This window comes from Berghia stephanieae, chromosome 3 (assembly GCF_034508935.2).
Source record: "Berghia stephanieae isolate SIO BIC M18660-M18661 chromosome 3, UCSD_Bste_1.3, whole genome shotgun sequence".
Lineage (NCBI taxonomy): Eukaryota > Metazoa > Mollusca > Gastropoda > Nudibranchia > Aeolidiidae > Berghia > Berghia stephanieae.
In genome coordinates this window covers 9204486-9229485 of record NC_088362.1, presented here as the reverse complement: position 1 = coordinate 9229485, position 25000 = coordinate 9204486, and the positions used below count along the sequence as shown (strand labels likewise).

General features: G+C 37.0%; 2 protein-coding genes across 2 annotated transcripts in view; both read left to right on the top strand.

The window, feature by feature from the left end:
- Nucleotides 1–5142: 5142 nt before the first annotated feature.
- LOC144967119 (uncharacterized) overlaps nt 5143–25000 on the top strand; it is a 113942-nt gene continuing 94084 nt past the window's right edge. The window contains exons 1-6 of the mRNA XM_078903964.1: nt 5143–5231; nt 6513–6669; nt 13173–13305; nt 15500–15566; nt 21380–21482; nt 24236–24318. The gene's annotated coding sequence lies outside the window, so the exon portion shown is untranslated. The remainder of the gene's footprint in view (nt 5232–6512; nt 6670–13172; nt 13306–15499; nt 15567–21379; nt 21483–24235; nt 24319–25000) is intronic.
- Nucleotides 21398–25000, top strand: part of LOC144969147 (zinc metalloproteinase nas-23-like) — a 6692-nt gene continuing 3089 nt past the window's right edge. Inside the window, exons 1-2 of the mRNA XM_078908255.1 lie at nt 21398–21482; nt 24236–24381. Of these exons, the coding sequence (XP_078764381.1) occupies nt 21398–21482; nt 24236–24381 (231 nt within the window). The remainder of the gene's footprint in view (nt 21483–24235; nt 24382–25000) is intronic.

Here is a 25000-nt window from a genome sequence, read left to right as displayed (position 1 = left end):
CCGCAAGCGGAGTGTCTGACTGAATGGGATGGAGTCTTTGCACTTCACCGGATGGGATGACCGATAGAGCAGGTAGCTGTGACTGTCCGTTTCCTTGTAGTGTACAGTGGCCCGTACTCCCGTGCTGGTCAATACAGCCTTGATGTCCAAAAAGTTCACCTCTGAGGTTGAAATCTCATAAGTGTACTCTATGGACGGGTGGAAGGAGTCCATCGCTAGGATGAACCCTTTCAACTGGCTGTGGGTCAATGACGTAATGCCGAAACAGTCCCCAATGTACCTTTTGAACAACTCGGGGGCAGGTCCACTGTACTGACGGAAGAAGGTGTCCTCAATGTAGCCCATGAAGAGGTTAGCATATGAGGGACCCATCTTGGTGCCCATCGCAACACCTGAGATCTGATGGAAAAATACATCATTGAACTCAAAAGTGTTGCGTGTGAGCACAAGTTCAGTGAGCCTCACAATGCTGTTGCTGGAAATCCCTGGTAATGGATGACGGTCGACGAAATGCCTGATGGCACGCAGTCCGTCAGGATGCGGTATGGATGTGTATAGTGCCTTCACATCCATGGTGAAAATCAGCCGTGGACGTTCATCCTGGAATCGAATTTCGTCAATGACACCAAGAGCATGGTTAGTGTCCTTGATATACGATGGCAGGGTGGGAACTATACGTTGAAATACCGCATCGAGGAACTGCGATACCTTCTCAGTGGGGCACGAGATAGCCGACACAATCGGCCTTCCAGGTGGAGTGTCAGACAATTCCCGGATCTTGTGTATCTTAGGGAGCATGTAAAAACACGGATTACCTAGGTCGCTGGGGTCGTGTTTAAGGACCTCTGCTCTACTAGGTAATTCTCCCTGCGATACCAAAGACTGGATTGTCTGGTGGACTCTGGTGTTGTTAGCAAGTGTTGGGTCCGAAGTCACTTTCTCATAAAATATCTGGTCACTCAATTGCCTGTGGCCCTCAGCTCTATAGAGCTCAGCGTCCCAAACATATTACGGCCCCTCCTTTATCAGCCGCTTTGATCACTATATCACGACGTGATCTAAATGATCGTACGGCAGCCCATTCAAGACGGATGAGGTTAGACCTCTTGATAGGTGTGGGTCGTAGTGCCTCGATCTGTCTAAGACAAGTCTGGATAAACAGGTCGAGTGTAGGGGACTTGCCAGGACTAGGAGTCCAGTTTCTTTTACGTCGTGAGAAAGCGGCAAACGGATCCTCAGGGTCACGGTCATAGTCATGGTCACGTTCATCGTCTTTGAAGTGATACTTCAAGCGTAAAATACGCATGAAGCGACGTACATCCGACTCAATGCGGGACTGGTCGGACGTTCTTTGCAGTGGGATGAACTTGAGACCTTTCCTTAAGACCGATTCCTCTGCACTGCTAACTGGATGGTCGGGGGGACAGAAGCCACCAGCCGGTGGTTGTTGTGGTTCCTGCTGGGGGGGGGGGGGGGTAGCTCCAACATTATCCATCACGGGGGGGGGTTCGCTGGTGGGTGGGGTGAATTGATCGCTTCCAGACTGGTCCCCGGCTGTTGGAGGGACTCCCAAACCACGAATGGTGACTGGCTGGTTATGGGTGCCATTAAGAGCAGTGGGGCCAGAGGAAGGTTCAATGGGTGAATCCACCGATGGGAGTGTTGCCGAATGAGAAGGGAGGTCATCGTCAAGATGTGTAATTCTGTTTGGAAAGAGAGCATCTAATTTACTGGTTTTGACATAATTTAAGCAAGCATGGTAATGTTGATTACATAAATGTATGAATAACCTAATGGCTTTGTAAAGTGTATGATTATGATAAGTACGATGCCTCAAGCATGTGGAGGATGTGTCGATGGTGTGTGTTAATTTGGATATCTGTTTGCGAAGGATGTCTGTAGTAAGACTAAGTCGTTGCATAGCACACTTGGATTCTAATTCCAGAAACTGGGAGACTGGGATGAGGTTAGAGTGCTTAGTTTTTGCCATTCGGACACTTCCGCCCGTCGACGTAGGGAAACTCACCTGATCAAGTTGTTGGGAACGCTGACTCCACGCGGACTCAACACCAGGATTAACCACCACTAGATGTCAACGTCACCCATATTCATCACCACTGCTGCTCTCACTTCTGCCACTACAGCTACTGCTGCTGCTACTACTACAACTTCTACTACTTCTACTACTACTACTACTACTACTACTACTACTACTACTACTACTACTACTACTACTACTACTACTACTAATGTTCATACTACTAAATCTACAACTCTACCTACCTATCTATCTATCTATCTATCTATCTATCTATCTATCTATCTATCTATCTATCTATCTATCTATCTATCTATTTACTGATTATCCACCAATTCATAGTCATCTACCTTCCTAGCTATCTCTCATTGTGTCCACCCATCCACTTATTTATCCATTAATATACATATAGACCCAGCTATCACTCGGCTGTTTACTCGCCCTCTCTCACCCCCCCCCCCCCCCTTTCTCTCTCTCTCTCTCTCTCTCTCTCTCTCTCTCTCTCTCTCTAATTCCCCCTCTCTACCGGTCCGCCTCAAACCAACCCCCCCCTCCCTGCCCCCCCCCCCCTGCCCCCCTCCCTGCCCCCCCCCTGCCCCCCCCCTCCCTGCCCCCCCCTTTTTTTGTCTTGGTTTCTCTCTCTCTCTCTCTCTCTCTCTCTCTCTCTCTCTCTCTCTCTCTCTCTTCTCTCCCCTATTTTCTGTCTATCTACCTATCTATCTGTCTATCCATCTATCTATTTATCTATCTATCTATTTATCGGTGTATTCCACTTTACTATCGCATCGTTCCTTCGCGAATATTCGACCTTCGCTCATCCAACAACCCCCCCCCCCCCACCTCCGCCTTGACCCTTTCACCTCGCCCCTCCACCGCCCGCTACTGTTTCACTACAGCTTTCTACTACTACTACTACTACTACTACTACTACTACTACTACTACTACTACTACTACTACTACTACTACTACTACTACTACTACTACTACTACTACTACTACTACTACTACTACTACTACTACTACTACTACTACTGCCAATATGTCTTTTATCTTCCATTATAGTCTGGAAAGTTCTGTTCCCTGACGCTGACCTTTGCTTATCAATTAGATCACCCCCCTGGGGCACCCTAGCCTCTACCCACGCCACGCTAACATTTCATTCATACTGCAACCACCATTGAGTACAGACGATACAAGTTATTTTTCATTATATCTTTATTTGTTTTCCAGGGTTTATTTGTGTATTGTTGTGCTGACGAAGGGTTTGTACCCGAAACGTCCATTGTCTGTTTTGTTCCCATACGAAGCCTTTCCATTTTCACTCTTTCGTTAGTATTTTACGATCACCGGCTTCAGGCAGCCCTTACCGTTTTCTCCTTTTCTATGCAATGATTTTGGTCACCCGTTTACGGACTTACACAGTACAGTAACCTACACTATACCTTGATATTTTCCGGTCCTGAACGTTTTTCACAAAGAGCACCCCTGCATTGTGCGAAGAATAGCAAGTTACGATTTGCGCCTGCCATGTTTTTTTTAATATAACCATGATGAGTTAATATTCATGGGACGACAGAGAAGCGTTGTCAACACAAGATAACCTAACAACAGGTTTGAAAATGAACAAGTCATGTCTTAAGCTAATTTTCCATTGAGTCTTAAGCTCGTTCTACAGGAACGTGACAGTCGATTCTTGGGATATTTCCCTATATGCCAATACGATTGCTGGTATATATCTGTTGCAATCATCTGTGCTTTTCTGCTCACATTTATCATGGCAGAGTGCAATTGAATCTCTCACAAAAATCAGCTTTTGTTTAGCTCAATATCCACTACACGTGCTCAAAGCGCTTTACAAGGGTCCTCGGCCAACAGCAACAGTTAACATTTAGGACGAGGCAATGACACCTATTAGGCAACTCATTTGGTGTGCCTATTCTAGCAAAAAATTGTTATCAACGCTTCGACTATATGATTCGATGTGGTTGATTTCAGTGCTATCGCTTCTGGTCATCTGGTCGCGTAATCGACTAGTGTTAGTATGTGCGTATGGTTTATGTCTGCTTTGGTTAAAGGACCTATAATGCCAATTGCAACCTTTTTGAAAAACTTTTTCAATAACTGGAGTTGTCTTTAATGGTAATACCTGTACCTTCCTCTTTGCAACTCTTCTTTGGCATATGTCAAACTATTTCACATATATTCTTTATTAATCCCAGACCATGTGGAATTCTCGGATATTCTCTTTAATGTTGAAGCGTTCCCAAGATGTTCAAAAGTTATTGAATTATGCGCTATTCCAAGGATTTTGTTTCTTTATGTACTCGGCGTGACCAGCTGTTTCGACATTTTGCTTCTTTTCTATGTACTCTGAACAAAATATCTTTTTCAATAACATACTCAACCTTTGATTTCGTCCCTTCTTTTGCTTTTTTGTTCTTTAATGAGCGTGACCCTGTCAAATTGTTGTGGTTCAAGAGAAATACTCAATGGCTTCTCTGTCGTCTTGCTCCTATTTCTCGTTTATGCTTGAAAAACTGTCTCTTGAGTTAATGACCATTCTTTCACATCTGTTGGATTTTGTTTAAGACCTTCTATATTGCTAACAATAACATCTTCAACATTTTCCTCTTTACGTATTGTTTCATCTTGATCTTTTTCTTCTTTACGTATTTTTTCTTCATTTTATTATTCTTTCTTTACGTATTCGTTCTTCTCGATCTCTTTCTTTTTTTTTTACTTTCTCTTCGCACCATGAAAACTTTATTTCCTGATGTATTTCCATATCCTTTGCAAGACTTAAGTATCTTTATATCCTTCCATGTTGCAATAAATGAGTTACAATATTGGTTATATAGATTGACAGGATACTGATACGTCTGTTTTAGTAATTTACACTTAGTAGTGTTCATTCTTCAAATCTCTCTCTCTCTCTCTCTCTCTCTCTCTCTCTCTCTCTCTCTCTTTTCTCTCTCTCTCTCTCTCTCTCTCTCTCTCTCTCTCTTCTTTCAAAGTATTTTTTGTATGAATTTGACGCCTTTTGTCGTTATATTTTTCATAGCAATATATAATATCATATCATATTCTTTTCACTCTTAAATCGCAGCACCGATGGCGGGAATACCATTATTTGGTCCCCGGCACTTGTTGGGCACTCTCATTGTTTTCTGCTGTATCCAGTACACCCTACAGGTAAAACAATTTTAAAAAATGGTTTTAATATAATACCGCAATCGTCAGATTAACAATTTAAAGAATTTAAAGCTAAATGGCAGAAATGAGTAATATCAGTGATATATATTATATCACACTGTCTAAGATAAATCCACTATCAACATACTCATCGTTGTAAGATACATGAGGAAAGTATTTATATAAATATTTATTTAATAAATAATTGAAAACATTTTTTAATATAAAAAAGACTATAAAACGAAACGAGCAGCAACAGTTTCAGCCAATATTTTTTTATCCATCGAGTAGCAACAGTTACTTTCAGTACCATTATCTCGCTTTGAGAGTTTACTTTTGCCTTTTTATAGTTCTATAAACAAATGTATAAGATTTATAGATTCAGGCCTAATATATAAATGATAGATACATTTGTTAAACATTTGTAATGAACATTTACAGCACAGTAACACATTTAATGTCATTGTATGCATAAACTATTTAGTTAGCATTACTTAAGAATTGTACTGGTAGTAATGTAAATGAGTTGAAACATGTGTAATCTTACTTCTCAAAGGGGGATCCTAGTTGGCACAACTGTGTGTCTTAATACCCTTCAACAGTCGTAATGTCACTTCCCTCGTAATGACGCATGGTAACTAAGTAACCGGCTCTAAACTATCTGGGAAATGGCGGACGCCCTTATGAAATATTTCTCCGACGAGCGTATTCAGAGGAAAAAACCCATTATAAATCTGATCATGTTTTGACTTTTACACATTTTGATCACAATACATATGAAAAGTTCTAGCCAGCATGAATAATGAAAAGTACCGATTTTCTTTGTTTAGAACCACGATGGCCGTTGCTGGGCGACGTGACATCAGACTATTGAATCCATTTGGTACAACGGTGGGCCCCGACCGGAAAAAAGGGTGTCCAGATTGGGACGAGTGATTAGGGCCCATGAATCAAGGCCAAACACACAGATATAATGTGATAATAGAAAAGTACTTTATCTTAAACTTAAGATGAATGATGTTTGCAACATATGCAACAGTTATTTTCACAATTTCTCTCAGTGTGCGACCAATAGTAGTCATCGAACTTAGAGAGACATTTTGGGGGTCCGAATTGGAAAATGTTACCCTAATAGTTTTATAAATTTGTACTTCTCACTAGTTCTGTGCTCATTGGCAAAAAATTAACATTGGTTGTGCAGAACAATTTGGACCTCAACCTTTTTTTTCTAAAAAAAAAGAACAGATAATTATTTATAATTCTCCCCCTTATTCCACCCAGAGACTCACGATTCAAGAATCGGAAAACTTTAACAAGACAGAGGGGAAACGTCTCACTTTTGACAACAATGATGAAAGGCTTAGTAGGAGGAAGAGATACGTGCATGAGACCAGGGTTTGGCCAAAAGGCATTGTTCCATACGTTTGGGAGAAAATAGGTAAGCCACACTCACTTCTATTGTAATGATTTTGAGCATTTAAACTTAAGTACTAGAGCATCTAAATTGTAAAATATCCACTTAACGTCCTCAAAGCATTTAAAAGGGTGTCCCTCGCCACCAACATAACATAACATGTAGAACGAGACATGACGCCTGCTAGGCGCAAGTCGAGTCTCTGATCTACCTACGTTCTCTCTCCGCAATCAGATGAAAAATGAAGACATAGACGGTAACAAGTTTTTCTGTCAGAAAAAATAATTCTAGCGTCTTACTAGAGACACAATTAAAATTCAAATTAACCTGTCGTACTAGATCGCATGACAATGTAATGCAAATTGACCTCCAAGTAGTGAATTTTAGCAAGGCATCGATGCAATGACAGAGCTACCCCTAATGTAAAACCCGGCCCAGATTAAGGACTTGGACCTCATCCGTGAGCAAGATCTTATATCTGGCCACAGAAAATAACAGACGGATAAGCAGCATCCCTTGTAGTGGTTCAGCAATAAGCACAGTAATACACCCAGCGTGCCATTTTGGATGGGCATTTCAATGAGCCATGTCATGCCAAAACTGGAGTATCATAGGTTATAGTATTTGGTCCGTTAAAAAAATAAATTTTAAAAAGGAGCATTTTTACGAAAATACGCGCTCAAAGGGATGTACAGAAGGCCTCAAGCCAATAGTAACCATTAACATGTATGGCTAGATATAACGCTTGTAAGATGATAGTATAATTTTCGTTTTCGACAGAAACAACGTCGTAAACGGCAAGTGCCCATTTTATACCTGATTATGGTGAGAGAATGTGAGAAAGAGCCTTTTCCAAGGACTCAGCTTTGCGTCGCTCGGAGCGGGACTCGAACCCAGCACCTACCAATCCGAAGGCGAGTGTCACAACACAATACCATACAGCCGCCCATTGATAAATGATATCAGGAAAGAATTGTACCAACACCCAAATTAAAACTGTTATCCAATGACAACCTTCTGTTCCATGAAATAGAAAACTAAAACGATTTAATAATCCTACAAAACGGCCATTTTCTCATGAGTACAAGATCCATAATCAAACGTAAGAGTGAGTAGAGAGCATCTGTTACCCTGGACTTTATATCAATTTTCGTTTAAAGGGACACGACCTCATTAACTCTCTCCTTACCATACATTTTCATGATATTCCCCAAAACTCTACACCCAACTACCACAAAAATAGATCTTTATCACTTAAACACAATAGCACTGAGTTCTTGCGATAAATAATTTCTTTAGCAAATGATGCTCTACAATACCCTGTTTATTTTCTTTAAATTTTATGATGTACAAAAGAAATTTGAATAAGAAAAATGATGGCTGTATCGTAACAAATGTGACGATTTTCCTATAGTTGGTAAGGAGAGGATTGGAGCAGGCATTTGTGGATAATAAAAAGACATGAAGTGAGTAGAGAAGTGCTAGAAGTTGAATAAAATCTTTTAGTGAACATGATAGCTGAACCCGAAACCCAACTGACAAAAGAGGGAAATAATCTGCTAGGCTCGTTTTTCACCCAGGCTGTTCAGGATTATGATGATGTACTATTGAATTTCCGATGTGAAGCCAAGTACTTCTGAAGGTAAACCACGGAAGGTGTACAAGTATAAGCAGGCCAATTGGGGCAGTCTGACCAAGAAAATAATAAAAGTCAAGGATTAATTCTTGGAGAAATGACAAGATCTACTAGTAGAACAAAATTGGACTTCATTCCGAGGTAGCTTGTTCCAAATTATGGACAAACTCATAACAACTAACCTGACATCAACAAGGTACATTGATGCCACCCAACTGAGTAGACAGGCAATGAAAAAGCTGAAGCTATTTACTAAAGCCAATTGTACGGGAATTCAACAAAACTGGGAGAAATACCACCAAATGAAGAGAGAGAGAGAGAGAGAGAGAGAGAGAGAGAGAGAGAGAGAGAGAGAAAAAAAAGAAAGAGAGAGAGAGAGAGAGAGACTGCAGAAGAATCACGCAAGACACATTTGGATTACATTGATGACATACTTGGGAAAAGCCTTTAAGAAAACAGCAATCGCCCATTCTGGAAACATTTGAAAGTAAGACGACAGGACACTATAGGGCTTGCTTCAATAAAAAAAATGGAGGCGTCCTAAATTTTTTTAACAAGACCAAGGCTGAACTTTTGAACCAAGAGGTCTGTTCAGTCTTCACGAAAGAGGACAACTCGTCTGCACCGGAACTAGAGGGCCCTCATATCCTATCATCGGACCACTCAACATTACAACAGAAGGAGGAATCAAACTGCTACAAAGTCTCAATGTGAATAAAGCAAGTGGACCAGATGGCATACCCAACCACATATTCCAACAACCAGCTTATGAAATTGGAGTAATTCTAACCGTAATCATCAGACATTAACAGGAAACATGAAAGTTACCACCGGATTGGCGAAATGCTAGTTTTCTCCCATAATCAAGAAAGGCGATCGTCACACAGTGTCAAACAACAGGCCCGTCTCACTAACTAGGTTAATGGCACAATAAACAAAATGAAATGAGCGTATTGTTAGGAAACCAAATATGGATAATGTATGTGTGATAGTGAGTTGAGAGAACAGTAAGAAATAATAATAATAACCAACTTAATTGATCCAGTCGATGTCTGTAAGAAATAAATACCCTCAAACATAAGAAAGATGAGACACCTTTACCTTAGAACAATCTTGTTCACGTAGTTTTGAAGGGGGTGCAGAAAATGAATTTCAACTGGGTTTAACTCAGCTATGGGCTGACTTTGTCCACCTAAACATTTTTCCATTACCTAGAAATGTCCATGTGCATCGAAGGGGTTGGGATGGGCAGATGGGGTGGGGTGGGGGGGGGAAGAATGAAAAGAAAGGGTGATAATCCAGCGCATTAAGGTTTTTCATATCTGTACAAATCAATTGTTCGCGTAAGTACGGGTTGAAAACAAAGGGTGATAATTCAGCGCGTTAAGGTTTTTCATATCTGTACAAATCAATTGTTCGCGTAAGTACGGGATGAAAACTTCTTCTTCTTCTTCTAGGTTCCATGCCTGGTCCAGGCTTCGGATACTGCATGAATTATCTCTCTCCATTCCTCCCTGTCTCTTGCTTTTTCAAACAGCTCTTGGATTGTTAGGTTGGTGAAGCCCTTCAGTTGGTCTATGAGTGTTTTTCCACATTTTCCAAAAGCTTTAATGTTCTTTTGTGTTTCTGCATTTGTAGTCCAGCTTTCGCATCCGTATAACAAGATTGGCCACACGTAGCACTTCAAGACTCGGAATCTAATCCCGACCGACATCTGTTTGTTTTTCAAAATGTTTCCCAGGTCCATGAAGGCCTGTTTGGTTTGAGTTATTCTTGCTCGTATGTCTCGGTTACATCTTCCATCTGTTATCACTATTGAACCTAGGTATTTAAAACTTTCTACGTTGGTAAGTTGCTCGCCGTGAATCATTATATTGCAGTTGTTGTTGTTTTCGGGGTTTTTCTGTATTACCATGCATTCCGTTTTGGTGATATTCACTTCCATTCCCTTGGCTTCACTATCTACTACCACTTTGTCAACAATCTTTTGAAGTTGGATTTCTGATGTTGCAATGAGTACCATATCGTCTGCGTATCTTATATTATTTATGTTGTGACCTCCTACTTTTATTCCCTCCATATTAGTTATGCCCCTCATGATTGTTTCTTGGTATAGATTAAACAGATCTGGTGAGGCAACACACCCTTGACGGACTCCTTTCTTAATAGGAATGGAATCTCCTGTAGAGTTTCCGATTTTGATAGATGCCTGCTGGGTGTAGTATAATGTTTGCATGAGTCTGAGGTCTTTCTCATCAGCGCCAATGGAGTGCAGTTGTTTTAGTATTTCTTCGTGGCGTACTCTATCAAAAGCTTTTTTGTAGTCGACAAAACAGAGGTATAGTGGGGTCTGAACCTGTATAGCTCTTTCACTTAAAACACGGAGGAGGTATATTGCGTTCTTTGTCCCTCTGTCAGGTTGGAATCCATATTGTTCTTCTGCGATTTCGGGTTAATCTTATTCCTTAGCCTGTTGATAATTATACGCAACAGTATTTTGTTGATGTGGCTTATTAAACTTATAGTTCTAAACTTTTCGCATCTGACTGCACCTGCTTTCTTTGGTATTGCTATGAAAATAGAGTTACAGAGATCTTCTGGAATTTTCCCAGTGTTGTATATATTGTTGAATAATATGTGAAGTTCATCAATTGCTAGATCTCCTAGGCTTTTTAATACCTCTACAGATATTTCATCAGGGCCTGTTGCTTTACCATCCCTTATTCGTTCCATGGCATGTTCAATTTCACTTTTGGTGATGTTTGGTCCGCTTAATGGTTCTTTGAATTTCAGTGGTGGTTCATTTCTATTTGGATCATTGTACAGTTCGCCTATGTATTCTACCCATCGGCTTTCTATATGTTGTTCTTCAAATAGCAGTTCCCCTTGTTTGTTTTGGATACAACTTCCTGCTGCTTTGCTTTTCCTTTTCCCTGATAGTTCTTTTATTCTTTGGTGAGCTTGTTGGGGTTGAGTTTGTATTCTCTTTCGATTTTGCAGCATTTCCAGTCTAGATAGTTCTCGTGTGCCTCGATGCATTTGGATTTAATGTGGTTGTTCAATGTTTGGTATTCTGCAGACCCTCTGTTGCATTTTCGTCTTTCTTCAAATAGGTTTAGAATTTCATTTGTCATCCATTCCTTTTTGCTGTTTATTTGAGCTATTGGTAAATGCTTTTCTGCAGTTGCTTTGACACAATTTTGGAATATATCAAATTGTTTTTCACATTTTTCGTTATCAGGTTCACTTTGGCTTTGTATCATGAGTGCATTTTCAAATTCTTCTCTCATTTTTGTTTGTATGCCATTGTCTTTGCATAACCTGTAATCCCTCTTTATTCTACCAGCTGTTCTCTGAATAGCTTTAAACTTTATCCTTACTGTACAAACAACTGGGACATGGTCACTGTCTACATCGGCGCCTGGGTAGGTTTTGCAATTTAATATGCCATTTCTGAATCTTGATGATACTGCTATAAAGTCTATCTGGTTCCTTGCTCTGTCCCCTGGTGATTGCCATGTCCAGGTTCTTCTTGGGTGTTGTTGAAACCAGGTGTTTGAAATCATTAATTTATTTGTTCTACACCAATCTGCCCAGATGTTTCCTCGTTCATTTCTGTCTCCGAGTCCATGTGGTCCGATTATGTCACCATCTCTGCCTCTGCCAATCTTAGCATTTAGGTCCCACATTACCATAAGGACTTCTTGTGATTTACACATACGTTTTGCTTTGTCTAGTGAATGGTAAAACTCTGTCATATCTGCATCTGTCGCCTCTTCTGTTGGTGCATAAACTTGAATAATATTGGTGTCAACTACAGGTCCTCTTAGCTTAACCAGCAAAACTCTGTCTGAGATTGCTACGTGCCCTTTGTAAAATTTGGTTGATTGTTGGTCTAAGATCATCCCTACTCCTTTTTGGAAAGAGGTTCCACCACTCCATATGATCTTATATGTCGTGTTGTTTTCTTGTTTTGACATGGTTCCCTGCTCTTTCCATCTCATCTCTGCCAGGCCAAGAATATTTATTTGGAGCCGTTTCATTTCTTTTAGAATGTTGTTTAGTTTTCCTTTTTGGGCACAGGTCCTGACATTCCATGTCCCAATTTTGGTTTTGTCACATTTTTAAATTTATTTCGCCTAGTAACTGGCTGACGGTTCGGTGTGACATGACGAACATCACGCTCCCAACCGAGCGAGGCAGCAGTCTTCCGTGAAAACATGCTCCCCTTTACGCTGTCACCGTTTAACTTTTTGGACTTATTCATGCAGTTAACTCGGCAAAGTTACAAGAATGGTTTGCCATTGCCTATTCTTGTCGCCCTCTGCAGTTGGACAGCTTGACCTGTTACCGTTCGACATCACGAGGAGGTTGCAGTAGGGCTTGATGATGATCTATCTTTGCAGACTTGGCATCATCCATTTGTCGATGAAAACAAAGGGTGATAATTCAGCGCGTTAAGGTTTATCATATCTGTACAAATCAATTGTTCGCGTAAGTACGGGATGAAAACAAAGGGTGATAATCCAGCGGGGTAAGGTTTTTCATATCTGTACAAATCAATTGCTCGCGTAAATAATGCCAATAATGCGACAAGTAAGTTACGTTTTCGTTATTGAGGTGAGACTGAGTCTATCTTCTGCCACAGGTGAATTTCTGCTGAACAGAATGAAAACATGATGAGCGTTCGGATGTCGAGGTGTGAAAATTCCAGTGTGAATTTCTCTCATCAAAATCACGATGATGATGATGATGATGATGATGATGATGATGATGATGATGATGATTAGGAGGAAGAGGAGGAAGAGGAGGAAGATGAGGATGACGAGAGGAGGGAGCATTTTTAAAAATTATGTAATGATTTTCAATTTATTTGATTGGCAATTTCCAGACCCTCGGAACAAAGTGGATTTAGATGCATCGATGGAACTCTATGAATATCACACCTGTATCCGATTCAAAGATAAAGCCAAATACGATACATCGGATATTAAAGGATTTCTTAGATACATAACAACGTATAAGTAAGTCATACTAATCTTTTTATCTCATACCAACAGCAAAGGATGGAAACTGAATTCAAAGTTAAGATTATCATAACATGGTCCATTGAAATGTGTGAAAATAAGGGAATTGTATTCTTTTTTCAATATTCTTTGGTATAACAATGGAATTAATATATTACATCAGAATAAAGACGTCCAGGAGATAAAAACTTAAATTTAAAAGATTCAGGGATTAGTAGTATTATAACAATGCCCGCAGCTCAAAGCTAAACAATTCTAACATTTAAGACGAAGGCATTCACCTGTTTATCTTTGTTCTTGTTAATTTAAGTAGTAAGTTGCTGCTCTCATACATAAAGGATGGTTCATAAAGAAATATATATTTTTATTTTATTTTCCTGGTCAATTTACATAAAAAATAAAGTACTCTGTATAAATAAATTAACTATAATAAAATAACCCCTCCCCCGACCCTTCAAATGAACGTGTCTATTACTGAAATGCTTAGAAATGTGAGGCAGTAAGTAGTATTGTTATGAATATTACGAATTATATCGATTCCCCTCATAAGCGCGCATACACATTAAATCAAGTAATTAACTCTTGATTATTCTTAGACTCAAAGTTCAGCATTTTAGCCATTCTTTCATGATGCCAGATCGAGGCGACAGGTCAGATATTTGGAAATGACTAGATGAACAAACGCCTTTGTTAACCAATGGAAATTCCAAATACTAGGTCACCATTATTTCTAGAATCAAAATTGTTATAAAGATGTACAATTGCATGAAACCTAAATAAGTACATCAGAAAGAGACAGCAGATAAGCACCACCCGTAAACTATCCCTTATCTAGGTAGGATTTAGGCCACTTCTCAGTGCTTTCTCTAGTAACCGCTTGATTATAAAATGGTTTTAAATATGTCATACAAACTTTTTGATTTTTGTTGCTTTATGGGTGGTTGCAATCTAAATCGTGATTAATGGCATACGATTTATAATGCTTCGTCATTATGGTATTATGCCGACATGATGCCCTTTTTGACGATTCATCACATATTATAATATGTATATTCTATCCGGTTTGTGTAAACCTTAAGAACTTTTAAACGATTTCGTGTAACAATATTAATTTGTTATACCTCTATTGTTAAGCCTTGCATCATATCTTAAAAGAGTGGTTAAGTAATATGGCTCTATGTTTATAGCGTACTTTTTGCTTTTTGTTAAAACAATTCAAATTTGCAAACGACATACTTTGTCAAGATTTTAAATATACACTCACAAATTCGGACTAAAAGGCCAGAGGTATGGCCTATCTCAATTTAGTAAATTATTATATAATGTGTTGCTATAGGTTCTTGGTTGTATATTTTTACATGTTTGTACATTTGCATATATATATATATATATATATATATATATATATATATATATATATATATATATATATATAGATATATATATATATATATATATATATATATATACGAGTATATATATATATATATATATATATATATATATATATATATATATATATATATATATATATATATATGTATACATTGTCGCCAGAGATTCTCAACTTTATGTTTATACATTTTAATGCATTAAAAGTCTAATGTCGATTTCAGATGCACATGAGATATTTTCTGAACCCATCAACAATACATAAATGATTGGGTAGCCGCGTCTCTTAAATCTTGCGGAATGTAGTTTACATACAAAAGCCACCAATCGCTTCCGTCGGTTTAACGCTACTGAAACCGGATAAGCTCAAGCATGAGAGGCCTTATGGTACTTAAGGACTATTTTTTTAATTTGACGATGTATATCTTATTAGTGTTGATTTAGAGACGCTTAGAGAAAGAGCGTAGATCCCAACAGGAGTCTTTTCGAGTGCTTAGGTTCGCATATATGTATATATATATATATATATATATATATATATATATATATATATATACATACATATATATATATATATATACATACATATATATATGTATATGTATATATATATATATATATATATATGTGTGTGTGTGTGTGTGTGTGTGCGTGTGTGTGTATGGATAGAAACCCCATTGCAGGGGAAAGACCCTGCAAATAGTGCCGATAAATTTCCTCGAAGCAATATTTAGGTAAATCCAAGGTGTAAGTTCGATTAAAACAATAACCATGCGCCTCTAAAAATTTTATTTTTCAGGAGAGGATGGTCTTTGGTGGGTTATTACAATGATGAAAAAGGACAAAAAATGCATTGTCCGGCACAGGTAAATATTTCTTCTTTTTTATGTCAAAAACTTTCGACGTAGTATTGCGTCTCTTTGGGAAACAGCCTTTTAGGGACAGTTTTTCGTAATTCATCGCGCATAAACTCGGTGTTGAATTTTTTCTTCCTGTAATCTTTTCGTGAAAATTATTTTTGTTGCTATCATTTCGTCGCCACGATTGTAGCTGATAAAAATTAAGTAGTCTCCTACACAGGATTGCCACGTGTCCATGCGTGTATGTGTATGTGCGAGTATATATATATATATATATATATATATATATATATATATATATATATATATATATATATATAAATGCTTATGAAATTTAAGTTTTGATGTTCAAAGTACCGAGATCATGATCCTCGATAAAATCATCCTTTTAAGGGGCGGTTTGGGTCTAATTATTAGGAAAATCCTTCAAAAACATTAATTTGAGATTTTGGTGGAGAACGATATGTTATTATCTTAGAAATAATATAATTGAATTCTATCTTCTGAACATAGACTATGAAGACACGAAAAACGGAGTCAAAAAGGTTATAGATAGTGTGAAAAACGGAAAGCTTTTATGCTATTTTCTCAATATGTCATTTTACTAGAGGTATAAGATACTGTGTCAAACATTTCTCAGAAGCTATTCAAAGAAATTGTCTGAAAATGTCCACTTATCACAGAGATAATGTATTATGCCACCAGAGAGATATATTTTTTGGGATAAAGTATGTGTATTTTGAATTATAATCCAAATTAAACATTTTAAACATAAATTTTGTCATATCATTTTGATTCGCAAATTTATAATGTTCTAATAAAAATCTTATAAGCTAAAGCTGTAAAATCTCTCTTGGTGACACAAAATGATACAATGTTGATAAGACGGAAGAATATGGAACGTATTCCTTGATCAGTTTTTGAGGAAAGTTTGCCACAAGATTGTGAATATCTATCTGCAAGACCCCCACTTCAGGTCGCAAAATGAGTAACAACACAGCTAATAAAAATATTTTCTCCAAAAATGTTGTTTTTTAACCTATAATGACGATACGGAATGATTAAAAAGTCCCTATATAGATAATTCATTATTTTTAGAAAAGACCCAAGCCGCCCCTTAACTCGAATTTTTACGGTTTAGCTTAAAATTAGAATTCAAGAATCAAATTCAACCCAAAATAACACCTTTTGATAAGATTGCTCACATATGGTTTGTAGATATTTGAATCTTGTATTATTGAGTCAATGCATTTGCTACCGTTTTCAGACCCTAGATTGGTTATAAGATAATAATCACCAGGACCGGATCACAGAGGACTGTCATCTAACTGTTGTGGCTTTTTCGCAGTTCCTGTGATTTGTGATTTCTTTTCACGCGTAGTCATAAAAAGCATCATGTCTTGAAAAATATTGTTTACGTCTAAATTTTGAATTTATGATTATTTGCTATTATCTACATCATGTAGCAATTATAGATATGAATTCTCTTGTTTTAAATCATTTGAAATACTGATTATACTATACTCAATATTGTCTTATTAACGATGAATGCTGTTTTTATATAACTTTGAAAAATTGTATCTGTGAACGAACGTTTCACAGAACATTAAAGGATCTAAAACATATATAGGCTTTTAAACTGTAGGATACGATACAACACTCTAGTAAGCTGCGAAAAGAAATCTATTTGTGTCTATCGATAAGTCATTAAAGAGGCCGGCTATGGAATTAGAATTTCACAATCTGCCCCGAGAAGATGATTATCGAAATACGACGGAGAGATCATCAGTGAGAAACAACGTGATAGGAAAAGGATCCAAGACAACTTTGAAATGGATATCATCCAAAGATGTACGGAACTGGGCGAACGTGAGTTATGGACAGAAGATCATTGATATTCTTGCAGGTGGTGAAGATACTGGGTATTTAGGAGAATGCCATACCATTTTTTTCTGCATCATATGGAAGGTAGAGAATATCATTCTAGGGTCAATTCAGAGGTGTTTGAAGACGGGGTAAAGAACCGTTTGCTGCTTTTCCTCGAAGCACCCAGCTGTATTGCATTGGACAACGCTACAGTTCTGTGGCCCATTGATCACCTCAATGCTCCAACTTCAGCAACTATAAAAACTGATATGATTTTATAGCTCCAATCAGATAGCACTACATATTCTGGCTATTTAACAAAGGCTCAACTATACTCAAAAAGAAACAAACCAGAAACAGTTTTCAAAGCAGACTGTCTAATCAATGAATTTTGACACGAGGTTGCGCCACTTTTCCCATATCACTGGACCCAAGTGAAGGGAAAGATGAGAGTAGGAACACCAAATCTACTCTCACCAACGAGCAATAAATGATATTATAAGAATGGAAAAAGACTTGCTCCAACCTTATCAAAATGGAGGAAAATTAGATTTCATTGGATAGAGTGATGCCACGAAATCATTCCATCGTCGTTTCATTTCTCCTTTTCATCATCCTCGTCATTAGAATGTGATGATTGATTTATCCAGTATGCCTTTGTTGTTGTTATTGCTGAACCCATCTACATGTTTATGTGGAAACAATGTATCATAAATTGATGAATTTCTACTTTTGACCAGTTTACATTAAATTTATGTAATCCTCTTTGTTAAAAACACAAGCGATTTCTATAAATTTTGGAATCAAAAATATGTTGAAAGTGCGTTATGTTCACTTTCATTTGTATTCATCAGTAATGTGTATTGATAGTTATAAAATGTAGAGGTATGATAGATAAGGATTGTCATTTGTTCCTTCACAATCAGATTACTGAATATATATCGTTTAAGTTTCCATTAACCGAACTTTCCATTTTAACGAATTCCTTCGAAATGGATAAGCGGAAAAGTCATAATTTTGATACTGTAAATCATCTGTGAGTTACAATCTTTACCAGTTGTCGATTTGAACATAACTGTTATAAGCGAAATCCTTTCCTATTGTTTGACAATTACTGTAAAAACATTTTTGATTAAGACAGATTAATTCAGAGGTTCATACAGACTTTTGCAGCTGTGCGTTGAGGGGCATCTGAGAAAAAGAAGAAAAACACGCGCATTTATTAAAAATCTGACTATAATATTGTGAGCCTTTAAAATCATTTTTGGGAAAGAGCAATTCATTAAATATTTACAAAAGAAGTATATTAATGATTTGATACACATGTCAAGCGCCTCGTGGCATGGTAGAGCATCGGCAAATACAATGTATTATTTATTGTATATGTAAGTTTCGTATTTTCGTTTGAATTGGCCAATGCATTTTCCTCTTTATCGACACATTGCCAATAGCATCACTGGTCATATGGAAAACAGCTTTGGCCTCAAGAAGCATGGTCCAAACTGAGTCAATTATTATCATCCGTCCATCTCCATTATTTGGATTTTGGAAGGCATCAATGACTTATTGGTTGTGGCCCAAATACTCGTTTGAAAAACTCCTTTCAAAATGTTGATACAGAACATCACTTGTTGAGGGGATTTTAGTCAACGTTTCTCGTTTTGTGGATGAACATGTTCATCCTTACGAGATTAATATTGTGTTCACATGCTTCACCTTTGTATAGTCAGCATAAGAAGATTCACATAGAGATTTCTAGATATATGTAATGGAGCATCCACGATCTTTGGCAATTCTTGAATTACAGAAAACAGTGGGGCTTTGGTAAGGATGTTCTAACGTGAATATCATCTCACCTCACTTCATTCTCCTGTCCGGGGTGGTCGTAGAGGAGACACGAGAGATGACTTAACAGTAAGGGCCCTCCGTCAGGATCTGTCCTCGGCTTTCCTTCCAAAGTCTCTTGCATAATAGTTTTTGCCAATGTGTTATAGCGAGTAACACGATTAAACCAAGACAACTATCATGAACGCTTCCCTGTAAACCTGAAATCAGATGTACAGAATGCGTAAATGCACGAAACATTACAAGGGGTTTGCCAGTCTATTGAACATAATTTGTGGCAATGCTGTTCAGATTGATTACTTGTTTTTACTTTCTTGCATATGGTTTAATGCAAATATTAGCTTTTGGATTTGCTGCAATGATATGATTATGATTGGCTAAGAGGATGACAGTAACATCAGTATCTCGCGGTCTGTTGGAAGGCCTTGCAAAAATGTATCAATTTGGGGTATTTGCTCTTCGTGGTTGCATTGTCCTATGGAAATTTCATAATAGCGATGTTTGCCAAAATCTGCGATATGCAGTTCTATTCTCTTTTTGACATTTTCCATCCCAAGCCTGCTAGACAATTAGAAGACCCTTTTTGTCCGTATTCACATAAAAATAGTTGCAAGTCCCCTGAAATTTTGACCAGATCACTCACACGTTGCCGACTGCTACTCAAGATGCTAGATCCAGTGATGTAAGATTCTTGATTAAGCACGTTTTCTTACAATGTTTGTCAAATGTTTGTTCTTAAGTTCTTGTTTTAATTTAATAATTATATTTGAGATCCACCATCCATTTGAGGAGATCCAACTTTGTGCATGCATGAGGCAGACTTAAAATGGTAAAACAGGTGGACGGGTTGATGACACGTACTGACCTAAATAATTCTTTTCGATCACCGTCTGGTTATCAAAAATATAAGATGATTTCCAAAGGGATTCTGCTTGTTGCTTGAAATGGTCTTCTTTTCAGTTTTCAAAGGAGGCTTTTGTTCTCTTCGTGATTTGTCAGTTCTCAATGGCCCATTACAAGACTTTAGTATTAATCTTAAAAGTAAAGGATGATAAGTCTGTCAAATATTGTCTGAGTTTTACTTGTTACTGTACACGCTTATGATTGGCATCCAAATGTACACATTTTATTCTTTGAGTAGTATTAAATAAAGCGTGATACGCAAGATATACTTTTAAAACAGAATATTTATACCTACGTAGAAATGAAACCAAGAGCAAAAGACTTACAAATTGAAAGGAATTTCCCCCAAAACTGTTTCTGTGAATTTTTAAACCAATTAAAAAGGTATTTTCTCCTTTTTTAAATGTTTATAATGCGCATCAGACGTGTAGAAGTAAATTAATGTTAAATGTGTCTTTTCTTGAACTTGAATGACCTCTGAATGACCTTCAAGTGGTCAAATTGAAATACCAATCGGCCAGATATTTTTTCAAGAGTATCAACCGTATCAACTTTGACGAAAAATGAACTTCTAACATGAACATGAAACAACTCGAATTTTTTCACTTTTCATTTACTCTAGTATAATGGGCATAAACTCAGTCAAATATTGTGTGTTTTGCTTGTAACATTATATGCTTTTTACTGACATCCAAAACACTAAATTGTATTATTTGAATGAAACAAAATACGGTTTGCAAATTATTTTATAAAGAGAAATATTTTTTTTTAAATTTCTATTAATCAAATCAAGGGCAATAACTCGCACAAATCGAGAGGGATATTACAAAATTGTACATGTATATTATTCAACACAAAATAAAGTTTTTATTCTATTAAATATGCTTTAAAATATCGATAATTTACAAGTAATTAAATGTTTAAAATAGTTGACCTTGAACTTGAGTGAACTATGGATGACCTTCTAGCGATCGAATTGAAATTCCAATCTGGAAAATCTTGATGATGATGATGATGAGCATAATAATAATGCCGTCATTGATGATGGTGATGATGGTGATGATGCTGATGACGATGATGATGATGATGATGATGATGATGATGATGATGATGATGATGTTGATGATGATGATGATGATGATGATGATGATGATGATGATGATGATGATGATGATGATGATGATGATGATGATCCTACTTTTCAGAGTGTATGTGTGCACGAAATGGGCCATGCCCTGGGTTTTGAGCATGAACAGGATCACTATGAAAGGGACAAATGGGTAACCATTAAGAAGAACCGTATATATGGTAAGTATCTTATCATCATTTAAAAAAATACGAAGTGCTTATTCGCAGTACTACAACGATTCGTTTTGTCCTCCCACTGAAGACAACACTATTTAACTGTTCAAAATGCCGTGTTGTTGAATGGCTTGAAGGTGAAACTGAGTGTGTTAATTTGAGAAGGAAATAAAAGGATGGATGATTGAAACATTTTGTGTGACTGAGAATTGAGATTTTTAACGTTTAAGCTTTTCCTTCTAGTGTGAAACTTGACAAGATCGTGAATTGTTTTGTTTTCGTTACCCCAATTCAATCCATCAAAATTTCTCCGTCCTCACCTCTCCGACTTGATCATTCGTTCACATCTTGAAATCTATCAGCTTATCTGTCAGATTACTTTAATGAGAATAGTTCCGTCCCCGTTTATTGCACTATTTACAGTATCATTATTGTAATCTTTAATCAATAGATTTATGGCATCACTATTTATATTAAGGGCATTCAAGTGATCTTATCCTCTTTTGCCCTATACCATATGTTATGTTATGTTATGTTATATAACGCCTAAACATCCACGTTACTTGTGCTCTGCGGCGCTTTGCATGATAAAAATTTTAAAAGAAAATGAAATAAAATAAATAAAATATAAATGATTAAAAAATCACGACACTACATAATAAGCATGAATACAAAAAACAAAATCTAAGCAACATCTATTTCATAAAAAAATAAGCTTCACGGAAGAACTCAGTTTTCAGACTTCCTAAAAGATGATAAATTTTCACAGGACTTTGTCCGAGGACTGAGTGCCTTCCATAGGCGTGGGTCTATGGATGAAAAGGCTTTTTTTGTTTTACCGAAATTGGATTTTGAGGTGGTAACCTTTAAAAGCTGGGACTGAGATGATCTTAAATTTCGAGTGGGTTCATATTTTTAATCAGTTCCTGCAAATATTCAGGTCCCAATGCATCCAGACATCTAAAACATAGCACAATATCTTAAATTATATCCTAAACTTTACAGGAAGCCAATACAATTCCTGGAGAACTGGTGTTATATGATCTCCTTTTTTTTTTCTTTAATTTTATAAGTCCATCCGCTTTCTTTTTTTTTTTTTGTAGTTGATGAATTAATCTGCTTTGACAGCCAATGAGAAGGGCATTACAATAATCTAATCTGCTACTGATAAGAGAATTAACAAGCATCTTTGTAATATCCTCATCAATATAATGTCTAATTCTGTCAATGTTTTTAATGTGATAGTTACAACATTGACATATTTTTAAAACATGATCTTCCATGGATAGCCCTTTATCTAAATACACCCCAATATTTCTCACACAATAACTAGGTTTAATAGTATTTTCACCCACTAGTATCTCATTTGTAGATATTTTTGAGAGTTGATACCTATTTCCAAAAATTATCAGTTCTGTCTTGTCATCATCAAATTTAAGTTTGTTAACTTTCATCTAAAACTTTATGTTAGCAATACAATAATGTTTGAATAGACTTTTGGGTTAAAATATTTACAATTGAACGATTTTTCGTAATTCCCGATAAAGCTACTTTTGCAAAGATAGGATACATGTTTTTCCGTAGACAGATTACAATCAAAATAAATGACGAGATTTGTCCGAAAAATGAATAATTTCATTTTGATCGTTCAATGATTTCCAATTGGTCGAATACACAAGCGTTCTAGTGTTTATAAAAAGTATCTCCGTTTTCTCTTCATTCTTTTTAAGTTAATTGCAAGTCATCCACATCCTCACCTCTTTAAAACATTTCTCCAGGGTTTTTTTTTTCCAATAAACAATCTGTTTTTTTGGGGGTTTGACTGAACTGTACAGCTGAGTGTCATTAGCGTACATATGATCGTTTATGTTATGCTTTTTGACGATGTCGCCTAATGGCTGTGTGTACAGCGTGTACTGCGGGGGAGTCAAAACAGATCCCAAGGAGACCCAGAATTTTAATGGCAATTGGTCGGAATGAACTCCTTTTATAAGAACAGGCTCAGATCGTTCAAAAATGTAATTTTGAACCAATCTGAGACAGTGCTATGCCGAACGTTTTTTCAACACGCTCAATAAGAATGGCATGATCAGTCGTATCAAAACCGGCACTGAGATCGAGCAGTGCGAGAATAATAGAGACACCTTGGACTTTTATTGTCTGTTTCCTAGAATTTAGTGAGAAGTAATCACAAAATGGCTGTCTAAAAGAGTAAAAAAGAGCATGGGACGTCACTTTAGTTCCTTCGACAGTTAAGTGGGAAGTAATCATTAAAATGGCTGTCTAAAACAATTACATAGAGCTGAGTGATGTCATTTTCTTTCCATCTGTATAAATATACATTTCACTTACCTCAGTCCGTAATTGTTAATACTTAACAAAGAGTGATTATGTAGGCGCAATTATTTGCGTTCCTTTTCTCTTTCTCTATGTGAGAAAATAAATGATGTTAGATGTTTTCGTTACACATCTAAGTTTTTATACAGGAATGACTTGAACTTCTACTTGGTGTTATGACAAACCAAGAAATCGTCTCTACGACAATTATTGACCTCTCAAATGATGATGATGATGATGATGATGATGATGATGATGATGATGATGATGATGATGATGATGATGATGATTGGGAGGATGATGTTAAAACTATCTAGGGCACATATTAATATTTTAACCAATCCTATTTTTAACTGTTTGTAATGTATTTCTGTGGTTCGAAACGAAATTATTACAGTTGCCTAAATCTCTCCATTTCCTAGAACTTGAATCTTGGAAGGTTTTAGGACGGAAAAACATGGTGAAATCTCATTTTGACTACTCATCCTTCATGTTGTACCCTCCTGTAAGTATCAATGGAAATTTCAGAGTTCAGGATCCATTGGGATTGCGTTGTTGTGGTGTTGTGGTATGACACTTGTCTTAATATTGACTATTCCCTAGTACGGGTCCCGCTGAGGACATCGTAATGTTGAGACACTGGAAACTGCTGTTAACATAATATATTATTATCTCACTGGACTGCTGGAATAAAAAGATATGTATCAGCGCCTTATAGTTGTCTTGTTCGATCCTAAAGTTAAGTATGGCTGTCGGTTTCGTACCCTTTGTAAAGCGCTTTGTATCATTTAATGAAAATAGCGCTCTAAAAATGCTAATATTTTTAGGTTGCATAAGCCGATCTAACTGAGTACAGGAAGCCAGGCTGTCTTAATTAGATATTAATTGCGATGGCTGCATTTTTTTATGGCTCTCTTTTATTGTGATTTCATAGTTTGTATCTTAATTTGTTATCGCTTAAAGTGCAGGATTGCGAATTCTAAAAAAAGTTTTCATCAATTTTAAGGGAGTTCCAAGTGCTCATGTTATAGGGTACTCGATTAACAAGCAAAAGTTATTTTTTCTATCCGGAGAATGGTCATGATTTATTTCTGACTCATTATCCATTCAGCAGTGATTGGGTAGCTAGATTTATTAGATACAGCGGAGAGTCCTTTGGGATAGATTGGTGTCCCTAAACAAATGCT